The sequence below is a fragment of the Drosophila pseudoobscura genome, chromosome 4, assembly GCF_009870125.1.
Source record: "Drosophila pseudoobscura strain MV-25-SWS-2005 chromosome 4, UCI_Dpse_MV25, whole genome shotgun sequence".
NCBI classification, from domain to species: Eukaryota; Metazoa; Arthropoda; class Insecta; order Diptera; family Drosophilidae; genus Drosophila; species Drosophila pseudoobscura.
The window spans coordinates 26,126,969-26,151,349 of NC_046681.1; the positions used below are offsets into that span (position 1 = coordinate 26,126,969).

Genomic DNA, 24,381 nt, shown 5'->3' on the forward strand with positions numbered 1-24,381 from the left:
CCAACAAAAAAAAAAAATGTTGGATTGTTTTGGATGTGTGGGAGTGGGGGGAGTTCTATATATTTTTTTGTGCATAGTTTTTATAATTTTCGGTTGAAATGTTTCCTCCATGTTGACATTGTTTTTCTGAACGGAAAAAATACGCTTGTCGCATTTATTTACTAACCCAGACCCGTACCCTGGGGGGTGGGGGTGGTGTGGGGGGCGGGGGGAGACCCATCTGGTTGTTGTTGCAACTGTTTACTCTTGTTCTTCTGCTTATTTCTCTTCTATTGTGTTGTTGTTGTTGTTTCCATTCCATTCCATTCGGATAGCAACAACAACAACAACAAAAACAGAACAGAACAGAACTCCCGTTGCAATTTCGCATTCGTTTTGTCGGTCTCTCGCTCTTTCGTTGATTTTTCGTGTGCATTCAGCAAAAATTGTTTTCTGTTTCGCCCAATGCGGTGTTGTTGTTTATTATACCCGGTATTTGGACAATAAAAGAGTATGCTCCTTCTATGCTCCTAAAACAGAAGAAAAAGGGTATACAAAATGAGCAAATCCTTTCGGAAATCTAGACATGTTGTCGGTCTATCTACAGGATATCTTCATGAAGGTCTCCTTGCTGCCCATCCAGAATCCAGCTTGGATTCCATGCTTTAAATATATTTTTGATATGGCGCTTCGATGGGTGTACTTTTCTTGCTAAGAAAATACTACTACTAATATACTGAAGAGCCTTCTGATAGATACTTTCTTCAGTGAAAGGAATGTGGGTGATATAATTTTTAGAAGAATTGATAGAAATTTATTATTACCGAATTTATTATTACTCAAAGCCTTCGAATAACAAGAGACTGCTAGATTTCGGAAGAAATACATATTAATCTGAGTTTTCAAAATTTTTTTTGGTAGACAGGAGGAAGCAGTAGTGGGGAGTTGTGAAACCACGGCTTGGGCAGGCCGAATCAGAGCAATCTAACTTATGCGATCTCTGGGGACGTGTAGAATTGGATTAGAATCGTATCCCGAAAGATTCAAAAATATCAAAATTAATTGAGAGCATTCCAAACCAAAATATGGAAAAAATTTAAATATTATAATTTTCTTTAATCTTTATAAAAACTTAAAAAGTGAAGTGCAAGTTTTTTTGATTTTTAAATTTACTTTCTTTGAAAAATTCTCATTCGTTCTTGTAATTATTGTTTATTTATTAAACAAACAATTATTTATATGGGGAAAAAAATTTCGTTTGCTTGGGCGACGACAGACAGCGATTAAGAGTGTGCACTCACTTTTGCTCCCCACTGTACAAATTTCGATATATTCTCCTAAAAAAACTTCCATACAAGGAATACGAAACGTACTTCTTTTGAAATAATATTCATAAATTTGTCCCCCTTTTGAAGATTTTTTCCATGGGTATTCCCGTAGTCGGAAGATTGCATCTTCCATAAATGTTCGTAAATGTTGTTTTGTGATTTTGGCTCTATTTTGTTGTTGGGTGTTTTGCCCCCTGTTTTTGGCTCTGTTTTGTTGCTTTTCGTGTCCGCCTTGTGTTCCGTATGCTTTTATTACTGTAAATTTGCGAAAGTACAGCTGTTAACAATAACAATGACATAGAAACACTCCCACAGAAGAAACAGCACCAGCACCAGCACCAGCAGCAGAAATGCCAACGCAGCTATGCACCGCTCCACTCCACACCGTTCCGATGGCAGGGAAAAACAAAACAAAACATCACATCAACTGAATGCACAAAAAAATTAATTAATTAAGCATTTTTTTGGCCAACGAACGTGGCCAACACGTGAGCTGCATGTGGGTGGCTGGTGGGCCACGCTGTCTGCTTATGTTTTAGCCTTAGTTCTTGGCCTTTTTGTTGCTGTCTTTGCTGTCGTTGCTGTATTTCTGGTTATCTGGAATATGTCGAATATTTCGCTGCACTTTTTCATGGCTGTCGTGTGCTCGGTGCGGTGCGGAAGCCTTGAAATTTAATTGAAAAGGGCACAAAACAAAGCAGCCCCAGGTCTACGATTGTATGTGGGGGCTAGATCCCAGTGGGGGTACTTTTCTCCTTTAATTTGAATGCCACTGATGTTAAGGCATCTTCAATGATATATCACGGAATGAATGCTTTCGTAAATTGAGAAATGGCAACAAATTGTTGTACTTAATTTCGAATTGAGAAGCGGCAGAGGTCCAGGGAGTAAAGACATGTCCTGTGGATAGTTGGGGATCCAAGGCGCTGCGGGGGGTGGTTCGAAGTCAACGAAAGGACAACGAAACGAAACAAAACGAACAAACGAACCAACAACTGAATGAAATACAATAAAATTTTAAAACAAACAAATGCAAACACACAGAGACAGAGACAGAGACACAGACTGGGTGGGAGGGAGCAAGAAAGAGGCAAAGAACTGAACAAAAAGAGAGGGCGAAACACACAACAAGGAGCCGAATACGAATGCTACTAATGAGCACTGAAACAACAACAAAGAAAGAGACGGAGCAGAACAGGAGCAGCAGGAGGAAGTGAAAGCAGAAGCAGTGCCAGAACAGCGCCAGAGAAAGTGGAGGTGGAGAAGGAAGAACCAGAGCCAGAGCCAGCACCAGAGCGAGGAGGTGGAAGAGCAGTCCGCCGCAGCAGGCGTCGACATCGTTCGTGACAGTCACCTAACCATAGCCCCAAGCCCCCCCTCACTCCGTTCTATGGCTTTGCAATAAACAAATAAAACTAAAAACAACTAGGAATACTAAATGGAACATTTCGACGAAAGGAATACCCTGTAATTTATTGCTATCAATGAAAAACAAAATATAAAAAAAACAATGCAATTTCTTGTGGATTTCTGGCAAAAAATATTGAAAGACTTGTAAAAATTATACAATAATATAAAAACAACTAGGAATACTATACTATAGGCAACAATTGGACTAAGGGCATCCCCTGTAAATACATTTTTTGTAGGCATTTCTTTCAATGAAAAAAGAATATAAAAAACAATGCAGTTTTTTTTTGGGTTTCTGGCAATGGCATTAAAATATAATGAATATAGATATATTTTTAATTTGAATATTTTTGTATATTTCTTGTTTGAAAGCAGGGTCTGAAGGGTGTCGAAAATCGAGTACTTTTTACATTTACTTTTAGAAACAGCAAATTTAATCATTAGGATGACGAAATAAGGATCAGCTTTTCAGGATCAAATTCCTGATACCTGCGAATTTTCTTTATAACCATTTCCAAAATATTTATCTTTTCTCTAGTTGTAAAAAAAAATACCAAAAATCTGAGTATTTTCTAATCATTATAATTTTATTAATAAACTATTTACTAATTAATGTAATAATTGTAGTAAAAATTACTAAATTATTTAAAGAACCTCTTTGTGTAATAAATAAATAAATAAATGAAATAAATATTTTGTACTTTACAAAATTCCTATATTTCGAGATTTTTCATTCCGAATTTTCGTTTGATCCTCATAAAAAAATCACAATTTTTCCAGTTCGACTTTCGAAAGTGGTTCCAAAACGAAACCTCCTCTTCAAAACTACTCCTACAGGGTATAGCAAACAACAACGACAAGGAACAGTTGTGTTCTCGTATAGTAAAATGCTTATTTACGCATACAATTTCACGTGAGAGAGCAGCCCACAACACAGAGAGACGGAGCGACAGGGCGACAGGGACAGGGCGACAGAGACAGAGACAGGGACACACTCCGAGTAAGAGACAGCAAACGGACATGGCCCCGGGGGGGTGGTGCTGGTGCACCAGTGAGGGGAAGGGGGTTAAAATAGGAAGTTTTGTTTGCACTGCTCACAGCAACAGAGCGGAGAGACAAACACAACTGTAACTGTAATTGTGTGTTTGTTTGCTCGTAACTTCCTTCCCCCCCAACCACCCAACCACCCACTGCCACATCCACTCCCCCACCCCAAGCCAAGACCCACTCTGTACAACCCGCAGTTGTCTGGTTTCTGTTTCTGTTTCCCTTTCGTTTCGTTTTTGGCCAAGGAAAAAGTTTGTTGAGAACATTGGCAAATGTTTGTTTTAGAAAACGGAAAATGCCTCGGTGGTGGCCACATAGTACATCATTACCGTTATGGTAATCATCGTTTACATCACGATGATTATCATCTTCATCTACATCTTCATCGGAGTTGAATTGCTTTGTATTTGTATTTGTCTTTGTCCCATTCATTGGCTTCCTTCGGTTTCTATGCTTATTGCTTCTGCTTCTGCTTCTGTTCCTGCTTCTGGTTCTCCTCCTGGTGCTGCTTTCCCTTATATTTTATTTAATTTCAGAATTGTGGAAGTACCCTATTTTATTGGAGGATGTTTAGCTATTCAAATTGTCCCAAAACTCTGATAAAGAAGAAAATTCTTTCAAATGATATGGTAAATATCTCAGAAATTAATTGAAATTATCGATTGCATCGATGTTTTTCGATTTTACAAATGTTTTCTTGTAAAAATCGTTGAATATGCTATCATTAATGAAAGGGGAGGAGAAATAAGTATATTAAATCGATAGCACATAACAACCGATAACCCATTTCAAATGAGTTTGAAAATATTTCAGACATGAATTGAAATTATCGATTGAATCTATTTTTTCGATTTTTCAAATATTTTCCGTAAGAACTCCTTGAATATTCTATCATTCATAAACGAGGAGGCTGAACCTATAACCACCGAAAGCCCCTTTCAAATGAAATTGTAAATATCTCAGGCGTGAAGTGAAGTTATCGATCGCGACGATATTTTTCGATTTTTTATATATTTTCTGATAAAACTCGCTGAATATTCTATCATTCATTCAAGGAGGAAGCTGAACTACTGGCTCTAATGTGTCGATAACTAATCGATAGCACACACTCACCGATAACAATCGATATCAAACAAAGTGCATTTCCATTGCCACCATATAGATCAATGATTTGGGGCTTCGCTTCTTGTTAGGTTTGTGCCTCCTTGTTTGCTCCATCGTCATCGTCGTCGTCGTCGTCGTCATCGTCATCGTCGTTTGCTACTCGTACTTTTGCGTAGTTTTGTTTATTTTATTTGGTTTGCTTTGTTTTATTTTTGTTTATTTTTGTTTGATTTACGTTCCCTAGAACCCCCTCCAATCCCCTCCGCCCCTCCCACAGTCACACTACACATCCCTTAGAAATACCCCACTCCAGAGGTACTCCTTATCAACCCACCCACCCAACCACCCACCCACCCACCCACCGACCCACCTCAAATTGTTGGCCTGTCGCCGTGTTTTGTTTTGTTTTACTTGTGCTGCTTCTGCTCCTTCCCCTCCTCCTTCTCCTCCTTCTCCACCTTCAGTGGGTGGTCTGGGGCGTTTGCCAGAGTTTGCTGTTGTTTTTTCCATTTCCCCCTGCCCATCCGCCTTCCCCTACCCTAGGCCACTGCTTTTTCGTTTTCTTCTATTTAATTTTGTTTTATTTTTTTGCCTCCTCCGTTTTGTTGTATTTGTATTTGTATTGACTTAAAGTTTGTTATACTTCTTTGCCTTTTGTCTTTCAGGTTCCAGGTTCCAGGTTCAATTTCTTCTTTCTTCTGCCCACCATTTCTGCCTCTGCCTCGGCCTGTTCTTCTTCTTCTTCCACTTCTTGTTATTGTGGAAGGAAACGCCTTCAAAACATTTCAGTGTTTGCTCTCCGGGTGGGTTCTGCAGGGGGCCGGGGGCCAATGGGCGGTCCTGGGCAAGGAAATTCCCCAAGTTTGTCCTGGACGGTTTTCTTGTACTTTTTTTGTCAGAACTTTCAGGGTTCACATCGGACATTGGATGACCGACCGACCGGCCATCCATAGGGCTACCTCTATTCGAAAACAACTGAAATATTTATCTAGTTCGGTTTCAGTGAGCGCCGGGCGGTAGTGGTGGCTCTCGAGGATTTCAAAGACAACAAGTTTACTATAGTATAGGGTACTCTTCTGTAGCATTATGGGTTCCTGACATCCTTGACATATGATATGATAATGTTCATGCTAGAAAGAGCTATAAAACATATATTATATGAGGATTTTAGGTATTTTAAAAGGGTTACTTAATAGATTAACCTTATAGATTTCCTAGATTCTAGACAACAATCCTTTTAGACCTCAAATATTACGGTAGATCCGGACAGTATTTCCAATACCTAGACCATTATGGTGCGGAAGATCCATTAATATTAAAGAAATATCAAAAAATTCCCTATATTTTGGACAACACTCCTTTCAGAACTCGAATATTACGGTAGATTCGGACAGGATTTCCCACACCTGGATTATTATGGTGGGGAAGATCTATTAACATTGAAGAAATTTCTATAAATATATGATTCGAATTAATGGGGCTCCATAAATTCCCTAGATTTTAGACCACAATCCATTCAGAACTCGAATATGGAAGACCTGGACCTGGACAATGTTGCGGAAAATCTATTCACATTGAAGACTCATCAATAAATATATGATAACAATTCATCCTTTCAGATTATCATCCTATTAAAAGGTATTTTAAAGGTACTGAGATCCCTAGAGCTATACTGTCCAAATATGTAGCATTTCCAAAAACATCAATCCAGTAAATTTAAAATTTTCATTCAGAAATGTCTGTGTAATAAATTGTTTGGCCCCTAAACAAGAAAATCCAAAAATATAGTAAAAAATGAGCTGGACTAGGGACTGGTCTCGGGCCAAGCCCTGCCTTCCGAAGAATAACCTGCGTACGGAGGCGGGCATTAGGTCCATCAAATTAGTACCAAAAGCTGAACAGGAGGTGAGTTTTATGCTCTTTTTTTTTGGAAGATATATCTATCCCATATTTACAGTGTGGTCCAGTTTCAATGTCCATGATCCTGGGCTGGGAGTACGCCAGGATTTGGCTGCGGGAACGCGATGAAAACGTGAAGCTACACAAGAAGGCAGCCAAGCCCAAGACGGTCAAGAACGATTTCGAGTGGTGGCTGAAGCTGCGGAAGACCAACAAGCGGTTCTGCAAAATTAAATAGAGATTGTAGCTAACAGATTTCCGAGCAAAATTCAAAAAAAGCACAGCAAGAAAATCACCAAAAAATCGCAAAACAAAATGTTTAAAATGTTTATAATACAAAAATAATAATATCCACGAAAAGCATGAACATATACACCTGCCATTAGGTGGTCTTTGACCCCTGATAATCACAGTTATGACGCATACACTTAGGATCCTGATCGGATCTTTGGATCATCCTCCTGCTGGCAGTTCAGAGAATTTGCTGGACCTTTTTCCCTTCCTTCAACGAAAGTCTATTTGATGGCCCAGGCAGATGGATTGAGAGCACTGTGGCACGGTTGTGATTGTGGGTCTTGGACTGCTGTGTTGGGCATCTGAAAGAGGAAAAAGGTGTCTTTATATAGGCATTTCCATTCTGGCGTTGCTTTTTAATCATGGCCTTTGAGTTTGAAACACTCTGCGACTTGGATAGGACTATCTGTATACAATTTTTGGTGATAATATTACACCAATTTAGGAATATTTAATTATAATTAAAATTATTAGTATATTATCCACAAAAGCATGAACAAATACACCTTCCACTACGTGGTTCTTGCCACCTTATAATCACATTTCCGACGCCTCTCCACTGGCATTACCTTAGGATCTTAGGATGAAGTATTGAGCGTTAATTTACAAACTTATTAAATCTAAAGAACTTTCCTGTCTATTCTGTATAAAATCCCGTTTGTGTTGGCCTTTAATGTTTTTTGGCCCGATGCCTCTTTTGGCGGAGAAGCCCCTGCCTAGGTCTAGGACTGCTCCTCCAAAAATGTTCAGCAATCGTTAGAAATTTTCTTTTAAATTGTACCCAAATCGTAACTGCCGGTTTCTCCAACATGATCTAAAATAAAGCTCTCTAGTTGGCTGGTTGTGGGCCTCGCTAGAGGAAAAGCTTTCGTTGGTCTGGGAAATTGGAGTTGCCAGCTTTTGTTGGCTGTTCTGTGTGCGGTTTTGTTTGTTGGCAAAGGTCAGACATCAGACATATCAACAGCTTGTTGGCCTTCTGAGATGGTGGGCTCAACTAATTAGGCTGTAACACGTTAACCTTTGGCCAGGGAGTGGGCCGACGTCTTGGGGCGGGAGATTCCTCAAGCGCTTGGTCGTAGGACGATGGCATATGGTGAATCTTATCAGAGTTTAAATCGATTGTATTTCTTAGGAAGTGTATGGAGTTATGGAACATCAGATAAACGTAGAACAACTAGGACTATAAATGGCATATAAATGGCAAATAAATCCTCTAAAATGGATTAATTATAAGGAAATACTGGAAGAAATGTTTGCATATCTTTTTATAGGCCAGAGAAACCATTAGGTTTAGGATTAGTTGTATTCTTTTTTATCAATATGTTTTAATAAACTCTTATAAATTCTTCCTTGTTTTTGTTGAGGCCTATAATCCATTAAGAATTCTACATTTAGTGTCGGCCTTCCCATCGATACGTTTAAATATGCCCCTTGAAGCCATCATAAGGTCCTTCCTCGGCCTAACTCAATTTCCTGCCATATGTCCGCTCCATAACCGCTGCTCGAACAGCTGTTTGGAGCTTCAGCCGGCAACAACAGTTCGATGAAAGCAGAACCACCCACGAAAAGCTCCTGCTCCTGCTCCTGTTGGCCCTCATACAGGTTGCAGGCTGCCCAGCAAAAGGCACTCAAATAACGATGATGCTTTGCTCCCACTCAGACTCGAACTCTCACTCTCTGTGGCTCGCCCTCTCTCGCTCTCGCTCTCGCTCGCCCTGTCTCTCACCCACAGGCAAAGGAATTTGCATGCAATTTTGTGTGCTCTCCTCGCTCTCTCTCTCACTCTCCGCTTTGGCTGCCACTGGCTCTCTCCCACGCGTCTCGTGTGTGCTTGTGCTTGTCGTTCGTTTCGCTCTTTTCGTCCAGCGCACAGTGGGCCAGCGACAACATTTTTCGACATTTATTTAAAAAAAAGGCATGTTAATTTTTTCTTCTAAGGGCGTTAGGGGTGGACCACGGGGGAAAGGGTCTAAAATTAAGATCTAATATATTTGTTAAAATATTTTGTGAAGAAAAACTAAACCCTCTAGCTTAAATTTGGTTCAAAATATGGTTGCCGTGGCCCACTGTTCATGGCAAGCTTTTGCAGTGGCATCAACAGCTATCGTGCCTCATTTTCCATGGCGGCGGCGTCAATCAAACGTTTGCCGCGCTTGCAGTCGGTTGTCGCAACGGTTTCTCCTCTGGATCGCATCTGCAAATAGTGGGCGGTCGTCCGTTTCGGCCGTTTACCGTTTTTCCGTACGTCATAATCGTAATCGAGACATCGTCATCGTTTCGTTTCGTTTCGTTTCGTTACCGTTTTACCGTTATGAGCGCCCATGTCGTGTTTCGTTATATTACCGTTACAGCGCGCATAAAGCGCTAAAGCAGGAACAACAACAACAAAAATTGCAAACTTGTTACGCATTTTATAAGGTTTTTCCGCAAACCAAAAACCAAAAACCAAAAAAAAAAGAGAAAACCAAACAATAACAAAATACGTTTCGTGTTCGCGCGCGCGTCTGTGTGTGTGTGTGTGTGTGTGTGCTTGGCGTTGTGCATATGTGTGTGTGTGAGTGCAAAATCCAAAAGAAAAAGGAAAAAGTAAAAGCATAGAAAAACACACAAAACGAAGAAAACAAAGAAGAAAAAAGAAACACACAAACACACCGTTTCTACACAGTGCATTTGAAAGTAAGTCAAAGATGGGTATGTGTGTGTGTGTGTGTGTATGTGCGAGCTAGCATATGTTGGAATTTTATGCTTTTACAACAATCTATGATGTTTTTATGCTAGAAATGCCAGGCATTGCCCCTTACAGGGCTTGTTCTATGATTTCGAGTGGTCTTATTGCACGAAAAGTGTCCAAAAAGTGCCGCAATATGTTAGCTTTACGCACACACACACAGACACTGATAGTCGTTAGAGAGACTCCGGCTAACTGTTGGCTGTGTGTCTGTGTGTGTGTGGGTGAAGCCCCCCTTGCAGAGGGGATGGCGGCTTTGGCCAGATGTTTGTAAAATTTAAAAAAAATGCAGGGGGTCTTCGAAGGGTTAGAGAATCCTCAAGGCAAATGTCTGTCCTGCTTTTGCACTGTCTAGAACTTCTTTCCGTTAAAGGTAGCAGCGGAAACCTATAATCAATAGGATTTCCCAGGGTCTATAGGGCCTTTGATCAACTCCAAAACACATATCATAAAGTTTCTATAGAAAGAACCAGTCTTTATAGGAAAAACCCTCTCTGATAGCCCCCTTTTTCCACAAAACCGCCTCAAAATCGTACCCCTGGCTGTTTAAGTGTATCAAAGGCTTCGCTTTGCCCAAAAAAAGCCTTCTTTTTCTCGTTTTAGCTGCCACAAAACGTAGCAAGTAGCGGCAGCAACAACAATAATAATGGCAAAAACAAGTGCAGTCAGCAAAACCAACTCAACCAGTCAACCAGCGTGTGTTGCACCGCCCCCCGCTCCCTCTCTCTCTCTATCTCGCTCTCTTTCTGTTGCTGCCTCGTTGCATGGTCAGGGCTTCGCTTCTTGGACTGCTTTTGCCTCTCTCCAGCTGCGCCTCTCGCGAAAACCAAAGCAAAGCTCAGCTCGACACTTGTCGCGCCTTTTGAGTGTCTTTGCCCCACTGCCCAGTGCTGCCTCCCCTCCCCCCCCCGCCGAGCTCTTCTTTCTGTCTTTTGGCATTTGGCTACCCTCCACCCCCTGCTCCCCTCCCCCCTCCAGCTGGCTTACATTGAAAGCTTTTTGCGAGTTTCGTTCGATTTCCATTTGCCTTTAATTGCATTTATGCATTTTTAATCGAGTTTGACTTTGGTAAGCTTTTTTTCTCCCCACCCCCCGCCAAACCAACTACGCGACTCGTTTGGGCCTCCGCGGGGCTTTCTCTCTCGCTCTCTCTCTCTCTGATCTGAAGACAAGTTTCCGTCTCGTCTGCCATTTTCGCACAAAGTTTTCTAATTGGCCCGGCCGACGTCTTAGGGTTTAGGGTTGCCTCTCGGCTCCAGAGCGAAAAGTGTGACGCGAATTTGTGTGTGCGTCGCAAATGGTATAATTTATTTGCAATTATAATTCAGTTCATTAAAGTTAATTGAATTAAGGCCTAGCCAAGTACAAAGTAGTCTCTAGAAATGGCAATGCCACGGGTAATCCAGGAGATTTAGGGACATGTTTCGCTGGGAATTTGCACAGATTTTCCAAATTTGGTTTCCAAAACCAAAGAAGTGTTACAGCAAGCTTAATTGGTGGTAGCAGCACTGGGTATTGGTGGGCCTTTTAGTGGGTTGTAAGACACAGCAATAAGGCGACAAAAAGTCGAAGAAAAATCATTCAATATGGTACCAGCTTTGGGCTTAATTATGACTCAATTAAACATATATCTTTTTTTTTATTAAAAAGCCTTTACATACATTGAAAAAAACTCTCAATATGGAAGCAGATTTGGGTTCAAAATTAACTTGGAAATTGCTCAATTATAGCTCACTTGAAAATATCTTTCTTGCCTAAAAAAACACCCGTTTCACTCGCCTACCCCCGGCTCACTCGCTTTGGTTGCTCCCGCCGATATGAGTAAAATATTGGGCCTCAACGACGAAGAGCCAAAACTTTGGTATAGATATATCTCGGAAAAGAGAATATATAAAACTCTCAATATGGGACCAAATATGATTCATCTTCGATTTTATTTTTTTTTTTCTTTATGAAAAATTATCTAATTCTTGATTCTTTTTAGTTGAATGTAATGAATGATTGTCCCATCTTTAGGATAGATTTTAAATAAAAGAAAAAATAAAATTAATTCCAGAATGAAACCTGTTTGAGGAGGACACCTTACGGCGCATATATAGTATTTTTAGGCGCACATAATATACACATAAAATAGGGAATAAATATATCAACCTTCCCAACACAAAAGAGCTTCAACTCTCTATATAATATACACGAAAAACCCCCTACCTTCCGTTCGTACCTTCCTATTTTGTAGCCATTTAAAGCCCCTTCCCCAAAAAACACAGGAACTTAACATTTTCAACGCGTGGCACATTTTCGGAACATTTTCGACCGACTTTCCGGCCACAGCTGTTGCATCCTAAACAAACAGCCGGTGACCCCAGCGAAGGCCAAACCTGGCCCATTTTGAAAGCTCAATCAGAGCCACTACCTCAGTGCTCAGTGCTCAGCGCTCCGACTTTCCAGCTTAACATATGTTTATCTGCTAATCGTGGAAATGCGATGCCGTTTTGCGAAAAATACTTAGCCAGAAAACCCCCCCCGCAAGGGGGCAAAAAAGGAATTGGCAAAACAGCTTTTCTGGCGAACACACAATGATATGATAGAGGAGGAGGTGGGCGGGGGGCAGTGGGCGGTGGGTGGTGGGCGGTGGTTTACTCATCCACCATATGCCAAAAGAGTGAAAACCAAAAATCGCACACAACAAAATGCTGGGAGAGCAAAACGCGAGCCTAAGCAGGCGGCTTTTGTCTGGCCACGAGGCAAGGTCCTTTCGGAAGAAAGGTTATACGGCCGTACAGCCCGTGCTATGTGTGCCAGTGTGCCGAAAAAAAAGGACAAGACATTACATTACTCGCTTTGAGCCCACCCACGCACCCACCCTTCACCCCCTGGGAGTACTACGCATCCCACGTGCCCCAACATTTACCTTGTTGTGCCCCCCCGCGCCGCCCCTTCCGCCCAAAAGTTTTCATTCAAACATTTGTTGCACTCTTCGTGTGGAACTCAACACGCGCTCGGGTTCCACCACACTATGGCGGCTCTCTTTCACTGTTTCCGTCTCTTTCTCGCTCGCTCTCTGTCGCCCCTCTCTGTTTACATTGCATTTGCCGTGCGTTGCTCTCGCGATGTAACCCGAAGCCGGTCCGACGTCATCGCAAAGGTCAAAGCAGAAATGAAAAGGAGAATATTACAAAAAAGTACTGGAACGAAGGTATAGGGGGGTAGGACCGAAGGCTTAGATACCCTCTATTGAAGGGCTATATGGGATATGGGATTATAGAGGATAAAGGATTATATAGGGTATGGGATTGTATAGGGTATAGGATTGTATAGGGTATAGAATTATATAGGATATAGGAAGATATCACAGATATAGGATTATAGGCGGTATAGGATTATATAGGATATGGGATTATATAGGATATACATAGAATTATATGGGAGGTATAGGAGGGTAGGACCGAAGGTTTAGATACCCTATTGAAGGATTATAGAGGATATAGGCTTATAAAGGGTATAGGATTGAATAGGGTATAGAATTATATAGGATATAGGAATATATCACAGATATAGGATTATATACGGTATAGGATTATATAGGATGAGGACTATATAGTATATAGGATATAGAATTACATAGGTTATAGGATATAAGAATATACCACAGATATAGGGTTTCCTATAAGAGGTTGATGTTGAAAGGTAGACACTTGTCTTATGGATACTTCTTGCCATATGGAATAGCCTCCCCTCTAATATCCACTATCTATATCTATCTAGTATCTCTCCTGCCTTTAAAAGATATAGAAGAAGATTTCAAGCAGAAGAAGAAGGACAGAAATGCACTTCTGTTGAGGCCACTTTTCAGGTACAAATCCCCTAAAGGGCCTCCCTTTTGAGTCCCAAACCCGCATACCCTTCCTCCCAGGGTATGCAAAAAGAACACCCGACTGGTATCAAAGCTCTTTGCTAAGTCAGGCAGGGCTGAAGTGTGTTCCCGTTGGGGCTCAGAGTCTTCTGTGGTGTGGTGTGGCGCTGTGCTGTGCTGTGCTGTGCGTTGCGGTGTGGTGTAGTGTGGTGTTTAAGTGCCGCAGAGCAGAGCGTGGTGAAGTGTCGCATGACGGACTGTGTGTGTGTGTCAGTGTGTGTTGGTGTGTGTCTGTGGGGGCGTCCCACCATATGGTCAATGCACAGAGCAAATTGGCACTTGGCGGAGGGGACGCATCATTTGGTTTTCAAATTGAATAGGAAGCGTCGCGACAAAGTCGGGGCGACGTGGCATCCCTTTGCCTTGCCCCAACGGAGAGAGAGAGAGTCCTGCAGTCGTTCCACGCTAATTGAGACATTTGTCAACTTGCGTAAATGAGCAATCATTTCTCAAAGGAAGAGACTGCCCCCCCAGGGGAGGCATTAGACGCTACAAAGTCATAAAGAAATATCCACAATTCCCGATTGAAATTTTGTAATTAAAATGAATATCCTTGGGGGGGAAATTCAATTGTTTTTCAGAGGGAAATGCAATTGTTTCTTGGGGGAAATTCATCATTTGTTTTGGGGCAACAATTATGCGAATTTTCTGTATAAACAAGGACCAAAAATCCACTCAAATATTGCTTTAAGTAATCATTATATTTATCACATATTTATTTCATTATTTATTTTGGTTTAAGCTAAACAAAACGGACAATTTAAGTGGCTCATTGGTTGGCTATTATATGCTGGAAGTGCGGTCTCTTTTGGTTCAATTGTGGGGTCTTTAAGTTATGTTCTTTCAGGTGGGTTTACAGAGGGTTCTATTTGGGTTTGTTCTAGAGGTCCTCGACTACTTGACAGCCTTGGGCTTGGAGCTCATTTTCAGTTCAGAGGGCACCATGGTGATGGTAGAGGTTTGGGATTCCTCAGCCGGTTTCTTGATCTGTTTCTTGGTGGTCTTTCCCTCTGATTTGGTTTTGGTTACCTTCTTTTCCTTTTTAGCCTTGCGGACTGGCCGCTGCGCCTCGGTCTTGGCTTTCAAATCGAGCTCTTTCATTTCGCTCATCAGGTTCTCAAAGGTCATCGGCACCAGGTAGTAGCGACCTTCGTAGCGACAGGGAAAATGATCTCAAGCCTTTACAGATTCAATTTACTTACCGTCCATTTTCTGCAGGAAACCCAAGCGTGTGCCCATTTCGAGGGTCTGCTTCACGGGCTTCTTGATGTCCTCCTCCGGCAGATCGGTGTGGTTCGATATGGTATTCACGATCTGACGCACTGTGGCCGGTATCTTCAGCAGTTGCAGGGTGTGCACAATGATGGCACCGTTGAAGTTCGGCATGATTTTTGGTGTTCTATTTCTATAGTTCTATTCCTATAGGATTTTTCTCTGAAAATGATTCTATGAATGAAAAAATAAGCAGAGTTGTTAAGACTGTTTAGTGACTTGCTGGGTTTTCAAAAATATTTCTGGTATAAGAAATAACGATAACGATAGACGTATGAAATGTTAAATTCGTATGAAATGGTTTTGAAAAATGTGCCACAATTTTCTTTTTTGGAGCGAAAAGTAGTTCTTCTTTATATATTTTTGTTGGCTTCTTTGAGCCGTAAAGCCAAAGAGAGACTGTGTATTTTGTTGTTGTATTCGGGGGACCGACTTAGGCGCCCAAGGCATTGCAGAACAGACAAAATCCTCAAAGGGCAGTGGCTAGACACGAAGCAAAGGTGAAGATAGAGTCCCAACCAAGCCATAGAACAGCTTTTTGGCTGGCTCTGGGACTTTGGTTAGAACTTGAATACGAAATTCCCCCAATAGGTAGGAAGGTATTGTTTGTATTGCTTCTAAAGGTTCCATACGTATGGAAAGGCATCTTCCTTGATAGAATATCTCAAACTATTGAACTCCTTCGACACATCTCCCACACCTGAAACCCTTGGCATAGCAATTTTCTCACATATTTCATCAGAAGCCAACAAAAACCAAAAAAATTCAATTGGTTGGTAACAAGAAAATTCCTTGTGCTGACTTGCGTCAAGCGGTTATCGCCTTTACATAAGGGAGAGAGAGAGGGAGAGTGAGGGAGGGAGAGAGAGAGAGAGGGCGAGTGAGAGCGAGAGTTTGGCCATATCTATCAATAATCCCCGACAAACAAACAAACAAACAGGCAGAGGGGGGGAAACGGCATAGAGTAAACTTTAGCCACACAACAGTTCAATATTGGCTTCTGATATTTACATGGGGGGATGGAGGGACAGGGGGACGGGGGGACAGGGGGACGGGGGGACAGGGGACGCCTTTGTGCTGACGCTCTTCCTGCTGCTGTTCTAATCAGCGCTGCGGCGTCTAAAAATAGCACTCCTCGCCGCCTACACACGGGCCAACAACTCTTTGGCAATCGCTCTCCGGCCAACCGTCTGCCATATGGAGGTTTAATTAAACGGGCTGCAAAAAAAAAAAGACAAAGAGCGAGGGGGAGGGGAGGGGGGAGCGCAACAAGGACAAAGTTTTCGGCACAGAGGCGAGGAGAGGCATCAATCATGTTTATAGTGGCAATTAGAGCTTAAACAGCTGTCAGGCTTGAATGACAAGTCAAGATGTCATCATTAGATGTTGCATCAGCAGGCGGCAGGCGTGGCACGACGACAGAGCTGGAACAAAAAGCTTTCATTGAGTTGCAATAACAATATTAATTGTGTGGCAGAAAAACTTTGACAGTTGCAAATATGCAAGGATAGTGCGGGGGGGAAGAGGCAGAGCAGAGGGCTTTGTGCTCGGCCTGGCCTGTCGCTCTTATTGACAGGCAAACGGTAATTTAATCAAAAAGTGTCAGACAGAGTCTGCCATATGGCAGCCATCGAAGCGTTCACGTGACACGCCGCGGTACGCAATATGGGCGTAAAAAATGGCCAAGAAGGAGGCGGCCCAAATGATTGATACCCTGTTGATGAGCCAAGAATAGACCCTGTTCCTAGTTATCCCTAGGCCCATCATATCCCTCGAAAGCTTGTAGGCCCAAGCGACAGGACCCGTGGGCAGCGCATTAAAGTATGCTATGATTTTTGCTTTAGGGCCACAGCAGGCGCCACGCTGCTGTGCGTTTGCGGGTTAAATTCTGTTTGATTGCCGCTTTAGATAGAAGCCTAAAAATAGCACCAAGCCCAAGCCCGAAATCAGATGAAGCAGCCAGCGCCTAAAAGCCAGAAAGACAGAAAGACAGGCCCAAACGAAACGAAAAACGTGGCCCAAAGCGAACATTTATTTAGCATGTTTGATGTTTCCCTCTCCCTCTCACCGAGCAACAACAAAAAATCCCCGACTAGCCAGGAAATTCGTTTGTTGATTGTTTGGTTTCAACGCTCGCTTCTGCAGTTGGAAAACAAAAGGAAAATACAGAAAAATTGAGGAAAATTCAGGAAAATTCTTTTGCCATTTAAAATGCAGTGCAAATGTTATTTTAACACTTGTCAGTGTGCCCAAACAAAACATGACTAGGATTTTTTTTTCTATGCTCAAAGGAAAGGGAGGGGGATAGAGGGGAGAGGGGGGGAGGGGGAGAGTGACAATCCTGTATGACAGACACGCTTCACGCTTATTATTTATGGCAAGGGATAAAGGTTAAACTGAGAGAAACGTTGCTGCCGAGGTAATGGTCGATGCTTTCGCTCCACAAGGTGTTTTTCGGCTTCTTTTTCCAGGGGCTTTTTATGGGTCTCGGGTAAATAATAAATAGAGAAAATATTAGTGAAGAAAAGCTGTGGTAACAGGCACATATAAATGCCTATGCAAATCGATACAAGGAGATGGTTGGGGTTTTTGGGTAGCAAAAAAAAAAAGAAATAGGCCTGGATAAATAGTGAATAGGTAAATAGGGGGATGCATGTTAATAAAGGGTAAAGATCTTATGGATGGCGAAGAAAGGCAGGATGCATCATTGAAGGATATATAAACAGAAATAAATTTGTATCTATAAATGTGGTAGGAAAACCCCTATCAGTCAGTACGGCAGTCCCATTACAGCCTGCATCAGCCAATACGGCTTCCCTAGTTTATATTAATAATCCAAGAATGTACGGCACTCTAGGAGAATCCCGAAGATACGGCCAGGCAAAAAAGATGTAGATCGACGCTCGATCATTCTAAATAGCGCATCAGGGAAATAAAGTTGGGTTCGGAGAGATAAAAAACATCTAAAAAGTATTTCTATTTCACTCTCACAATAATTGAAAATTAAAAGAAAATAATTCAATAAGAAAAAGTTTTCTATGGGATATAAAAGCATTCGGAAGTTAATAAATTCGACAGGTACAAATTAAAATATCTTAAGGAAAAAGATCTCTTTGAATTGAAATTATTGTCTTTTTCTTTCTCGCTAAATTAAAGAATCTATGAAAAAAATTGATTAATTTTTAAAGATTTTACAGGCGTTTAAAGTGAAAAATGTGCTCGCCGCTGTATTTTTAAACATATAAAATATCACGAATATCATACAAATATTTAACCTTTTCATTAATCAATTAATCAATGCAATCGACAATCAATAATTCATAAATAAATGGTGGTAATCATATTATTTATTGTTTTTATTGAAACTAGGAGATCACTGAAAATATACATAAACATCACTTATTTTTGGGGTGTTTCTGATATTTATTGATGGTATGGGCTTAAATAGTACAAAATTACAGAGAAATAGATAATGCATAGATGGGAAATTCCTCGAAATAGACATTAATATGTATTTGAGTAGATTAAAAGATTTGTAGATAGGCTGCGGATGAGATAGTGGACAAATAGAGAGAGGGGATTTGGGTGGACAGAACGATAGACATAGAGATATAGATTAATGCAGAAAGAGGGATGAATAGAGAGGTATAATCATAGATAAATTGATTGATTGATAGATAGATAGATAGATAGATAGATAGATAGATTCATAGATGGATAGATAGATAGAGGTGGATTTAATGATAGTTAAATGATGGATAGATATATAGAAATGATAGAATATTTCGATGAATAGATATGTAGATAGATTCCAGTCGATCAAGCTGTGATCATAGGAATCAAAGGAATACAATTTATGCCTCTAGACTTATGATACATGAAATCTTTATCCTCGCTCTTGAGACCCCCAAATCAAATACAAGTATTTTTCAGCTTCCTTCAGGACTTTAAAAGTCTGTTAAAATAAATACAAATTAAAGTTTTCTCCTATCAATTTCCAAAAAATGAAAATCTGTATTCATCGTTTCCTTGTTTACCGGAAATTTGTTCAAGTAAATCAAATATTCTCGATTGAGCGGACATACACAGGACATACCAATTCGCAGGACATGCGATTTTAAATCTTCTTTGACGTTTATGGAGAGAGACAGTGGGCCCCAAAAAGGTATGCGTGAAATCGTGTATGGGGAATGACTATGTGACTGCGTGATAAACGACTGCCTCACCATTCCGACAGATATACTTGCTGTGTTTTATTTGAGAAGACGACCTGCCGTATGTCCGCTGTCTGCTATCATTTCTGTGGCACTGTGGCACTGTCCAGTGTCCAGTGTCCAGTGTCTCCTTTCCACTGTCTGCTGTCTCCTGTCTCCTGTGTGTCTCCCGCCCGTCTGTTGGTCATGTTTGTAGTGTGTATAAAGAGCATGCAAGTGACAAATTATATGCACAATGGGCTCTAGTGCCAGTGGCCCACAGACCGACCGACCGACCGACCGAGCTCCTCCTCCATGCCACACGGAGAGCGACAGATGAGTTGTGTGCAAGTGTCAGCATCAGTGTCAGGGCTTTGGCTCGCTTTTTCCTTCCCCAGCAAAATGTTTTATGTCCTGCAACGGAGACGTTTCGGCCTTGTATAAAATATGACTTGCATTCTGCCATAAACTTTGACCTGTTCTACCTCTTCCAGGACTCCCTTTGTGTCTCGTATCTCGTATATCACTAATTGCACTTTGTTTATTGTGCTCCTGTGCTCCGTGCTCCTCTGTGTGTGTGTGTGTGGGGGGGAGGGGGATGCGGGGGTGGTGCCTTTGTAATTTAGTTTTATGCCAGAAACGTGCTTGCCCAAGCAATTGACAAATTTGATATCCTTAGACTGTCAATTTTAATTGACTTGTTTTTTGGGGGCGGGGGGCGGTGGGCCAAAGAGGAGACACAGCTGTTACGGCGAGTGATTTGAATTTGAATTCCAATCTTTAAAGGGAAAAGGCAAATCGATGTTAAAGATCTTGGCCTGGATTTCCTCTGACATTTATTCGCAGGAAATGTCTTTGATTTGCTCTTAATTCTGAACAATATATTCCATGTTTTTGGAGCAAAAGACAGCTCTTTCTTTGAGTGAAAAACCTTTAATTTAAGATACTTTGATTTGCTCTTAGTTTTTAATAAAAGTGTTTCATGTTTTTGGAGTGAAATTTCTGGGCTTAAGACCTTTCTTTTTCTTTCCTTTCTTCGAGGAAAATGTCTTTGATTTCCACTCAATTTTGAATAAAAATGTTTCATGTTTTTGGAGTGAATTTTCTTCGCCTAAGACCTTTTTTTCTTTCCTTTCCTTGAGGAAAATGTCTTTGATTTGCTCTTAATTTTGAACAAAATATTCCATGTTTTTGGAGTTAAATTTCCCTGCTTAAGACAGCCCTTTTTTTGAGTGAATTGTCTTTAATTTAAGATACTTTGATTTGCTCTCAATTTTTTATAAAAAGGTTCCATGTCTTTGTATTGAAATTTCTTCGCTTAAGACTTTCTTTGACTTGGGCTTAAGTTCCTTTTCCTAGGTTTTACCCACAGATAAGTGAAGCTCTTACTGGAGAGCTGGAGAGCCCCGCCTGAAAGTATGCCACGAAGAAAAAAAAGAAATAAAATTATAAAATTGTTTTTCTCCGACAGAAACAATTTGTGCTCTCCCGCTGTGTGCCCCCCCCCTCCCACTTTCTTCTTTCCTATTTTGTTGCTGTTGTTGTTTTTTCTGTTCTTTGCTTAAGTCAATTAATTGAAGCCATTTCTTGTGCTTACTTTTTTGAGGGGGCTTCATCAACAGCATCATCTGCAGAGCTCCACCTTCAGTGGCAGTAGCCAGTCGCCAGTCGCCAGTACCCCGTGCCCAGTGCTGCTCCACATCTTCCCCTTCAGTTCCCAGCTCCAGCTGTCTATCGTCCTTCTACGGCAGACACATTTATCCTGGTCTGCGTTTTGCGTCATTTTCATGCGGGCAACTTTTACGCACTTGCGTCTTAATTACTCACACCGTTGGGGCGCCACACAGCCTCCTCCAGAGCCCTCCCCTCTCCGTCGCGCTACCCACTCGTTGTCGCCACCTGCCAGCCCGACAGCCCGCTTCCATTCTATGTTTGGGCTTAAATCCTTAAGCTCCTTTCACAGTCCTTGCCTCGCCTTGCCTGTCTGTCAGCCTCCTTCCACATTTGATTCTGTTTACCCTGGTCTAGGGCATTACCATTCCCTGCAGCAGTTTGCCAGCTAAAACATTGTTTAATATATTTGATTAGCCTTAAAAGTTGTTTGTGCTCATCGTTCGCTCATCTGTGCTTACGCTTATTACGCGTACTTTCGTTGGAGCTGGTTTTGGCGACGGTTTTTCCTTTTTTGGGGTAGGGTATTTCCGTGTCCGTTAGACAGTCGAAACTTTATTTCCTTTCAGGACGTTTTTTCTAGGTTTCGGTTTGAGCCCAAGGAGAAATGTAGGCTAAGCGGTGCTCGCTCATTTGGTTGGAGTTTCTTCCCCTTTTTTATTCTTTTTTTGCACCAAATACTCTCAAAGGAGAAGGGTATACAGCCTATAGAGAGTGGGTTGAAGCAGTACAAAATTTCTTAGTGATTTTTTCTGTACAAATAAATATTTGGCATGGAAAATATAGACCCATTGCCTCCATCAATCAATTTATGAGACTTGAGGGAAATTCTTCTTTTATTTGTTTTTCTTTTCTTCCCCCAGAGAGCATTCCATCTTCGGTCTGTGGGCTCTCGGCCTCAATCATTCTGTTATCAGAAGAGCGGCTTAGGGGCAAACACAGATACATACATATGTAGGCCTTTTGTAAGGCTCCTTCATCATCATCATCCTTCGAGTTCCCTTCTTCTTGCCCCCCCCCCCCCCTCCCGCTGCCTGCTGCAACATGTTTGCATTTCATTTGTTAGCAGGTTGTCAACATTTTAGCCAGGCTATAATACTTCACCCACTCTCTCCTGCGGACTCGTTTGTCTCTCTTTTCAGACTCCTAAAACTCCTCCATTAAAGTTTTCGCTTTCTCCAGAGAAGAAGCTCCTCCTGTCATTAGTCAAATGTCGCGTTGTGTCATGTGGCGGCGCGCGTGCAGTGAATGTTGGATAAGCCCCGGCGTATGCGGTGTGTGCGCCATAAAACAAATTAATACAGATATTAATCATACGCCGCGTGGGCCACCAAAGGCCAAAGATCAAGAGCTCTGCTTGGGTGGACATCAAACGGCGGGGTCATCATCTCTCTTTTGCGGATTCATAATCCAAATGATGCCCTACGGTGGCGCTGAAACTATGAAATGGAAATTCAAGTCGTAAATGGGTTTCCCCCCCCTCACCACTCCCCTCCCCACACCACCCACAATGCTTGCCTTGGTCATAAAAATGAAGTCTAACTTGTTGCGTGTCCTGAAATGCTGAAAGCTTGAAATTGGTTTCGGTTTTTCATGCGGTTCGGGGGGGCCGTCGCTCACTAATGCGTCGTGAGAGAGTGGGCGGCCAAAAGAGAGAGAGAGCCAACGCTTTTGAGTGAAACTTTGAGTGAGAAGCCCCGTGTGGCTGCCACAAAATACAGCCTCCTCCCTGGCGTCGAAAGTGGCACGGAATAGTTTTCGTAGTCCTCGAAAAATTAACCAAGACGAACGAAGCCCCAATGTGAAAATGGCCAACAGTACGACGCCTTGAAGCGGAACTATTTGAGGGATTAAGGTCGCTGTTCAAGGATGGATTTGCCCTTTCTTCTATATCGTTTAATTATGGCGAAAGCTCAGGCTTCCACGAATATTTGGTAAAGGAATTCATGGAATGTGAGTCCAAAACTGAGCGAAAAAGAGACAAAAGGTTTAATGAAAGATGTGCAAAAATGTGGACCATAAAGCGTGGGAGATGTCTGGGCCGCAAAGCTATCTGCTAGATACGTTTCAGGTGGAATAGAGGGTGAAATAAATATATTTTCATCTGAATCAAGGAAATGGTCATGAAATTAATGCAAGTGGCTTGTGAGTAGATGTAAATGAATCCTTTTTGGAGAGCTGTGAAGCTGTGTTCTAGGATGTTCCTTGAGGTTCCGTATTTTACCCTCTTCTCCGTGTCTTTTATAGCTCTTCAGAGCTTCTATATATGCCATATGCTTAGCTCCTGGCAAGGTCTTAAAGCCACTGCCTGTGGCAATATCTCAACTTATTCTGTAGTGGATTTTATTCAATTTTCGCTGCCTGCCTTCCTGCGGTGCTAATTAAATTTGTTGCTTTACTTATTGTTGCGGCCATGCACGCGCTTCCACACACACACACACACACACGCACACTCTGACACTCTGGGAGTATCACTTTTTATATTTTATGGTGCCCCCCCCCTGCACACCCCCTTCTTCCTTTGGCGCCGCCGCCAACTTAATTGCATTTTTTTCAAGTTTGCGATGCGCGCATCGTTTTGCAACTTTCTGCCATGCACCCCCCCTGCTCCCCCACGTCTGCCACGCCCACTCAACGCCCAGGCGGGGGATACGCTTTGACGCTTATTAAATAATATCTGCATTAAGTTTAATGTTTCGCGCATATTTAATTGAAAACGAATCACTTTAATTATGGTTTCCCTTTTTGGATTTTTCTACCACCGATTCCACAAATATTTCCTTTATTTTCCGCATTTCAATTATGAAATTCTGCATTCGTAAATTCGGAAATGGAAATGAGCTAACAAAATATTTTGCGGTATATTTTGTAAACAGTTTTCATGGCTTTCCCGCCCGATAAATTGTAGCCCCAAAAATATATATTTTAGATAACATTTTCTATTGGTTTTTGCTGGTGGCTCCGTTTTTATTTGTTTTGCGGCCATAAATTTAATTTTTGCCTAATTAATTTTCGGTGCAAACTTTTCGCTTATCCAGTGAATATTTTAAAACTTTTCCCCGCTTTATTGTTATTCCTTTTTTGGGTGAAATTGTTGACCAATTAAGGTGTTTGCCTGGCAAGTGGGTGAGAACAGCATTGTTTTGGTTTATTTTAATGAGCCCTATTTAATCATATTAAATATGAACACACAAAGCTAAAGCAAATATTTGCGGGGTCTTTCGGGGGGTAACTAATTAATTTAATTGCAAATTTATAGACACAAATATATTTGAAATGATTATGAAAATAGTTTGTGACAATTAGCTAAATTTGATGTATTTATGTGACAAAATGTGCCGCGAGCGGAGGTTTTTTTTGGGATTTTTCAAAGGGATTTAAAAGTATTTATTTTAATGCCGAAACAGACGTATTTTTTACGCTAGAAATTACATAAATATTCATTTACATTTATCTTAATTGTGGTATACAAATCTCATTGTCATCTCCAGACCTACATATATAGTCAGTAAATTTACAGAAATTCTCGTAACGCTATTTAGA

At 41.4% G+C, this 24,381-nt stretch overlaps 3 protein-coding genes across 3 annotated transcripts in view; 2 read left to right on the forward strand and 1 right to left on the reverse strand.

The window, feature by feature from the left end:
* The first annotated feature begins 6,548 nt into the window (after nt 1-6,548).
* Nucleotides 6,549-7,042, forward strand: LOC4817498 (uncharacterized). The gene is made up of 2 exons (XM_001356881.4): nt 6,549-6,773; nt 6,826-7,042. The coding sequence occupies exons 1-2, from the start codon at nt 6,663-6,665 to the stop codon at nt 7,003-7,005; spliced, it is 291 nt and encodes a 96-aa protein (XP_001356917.2). The 5' UTR covers nt 6,549-6,662; the 3' UTR covers nt 7,006-7,042.
* A 2,159-nt stretch (nt 7,043-9,201) lies between these two features.
* The window catches only part of mtgo (miles to go), a 131,064-nt gene continuing 115,884 nt past the window's right edge, over nt 9,202-24,381 (forward strand). The window contains exon 1 of the mRNA XM_033380874.1: nt 9,202-9,737. The gene's annotated coding sequence lies outside the window, so the exon portion shown is untranslated. The remainder of the gene's footprint in view (nt 9,738-24,381) is intronic.
* On the reverse strand, nt 14,496-15,187 carry LOC4817499 (uncharacterized). Its single transcript, XM_001356882.4, has 2 exons — nt 14,905-15,187; nt 14,496-14,850 (listed from the first exon to the last, which is right to left on the reverse strand). Exons 1-2 carry the CDS (start codon nt 15,086-15,088, stop codon nt 14,597-14,599), a joined length of 438 nt encoding a protein of 145 aa, XP_001356918.2. The 5' UTR covers nt 15,089-15,187; the 3' UTR covers nt 14,496-14,596.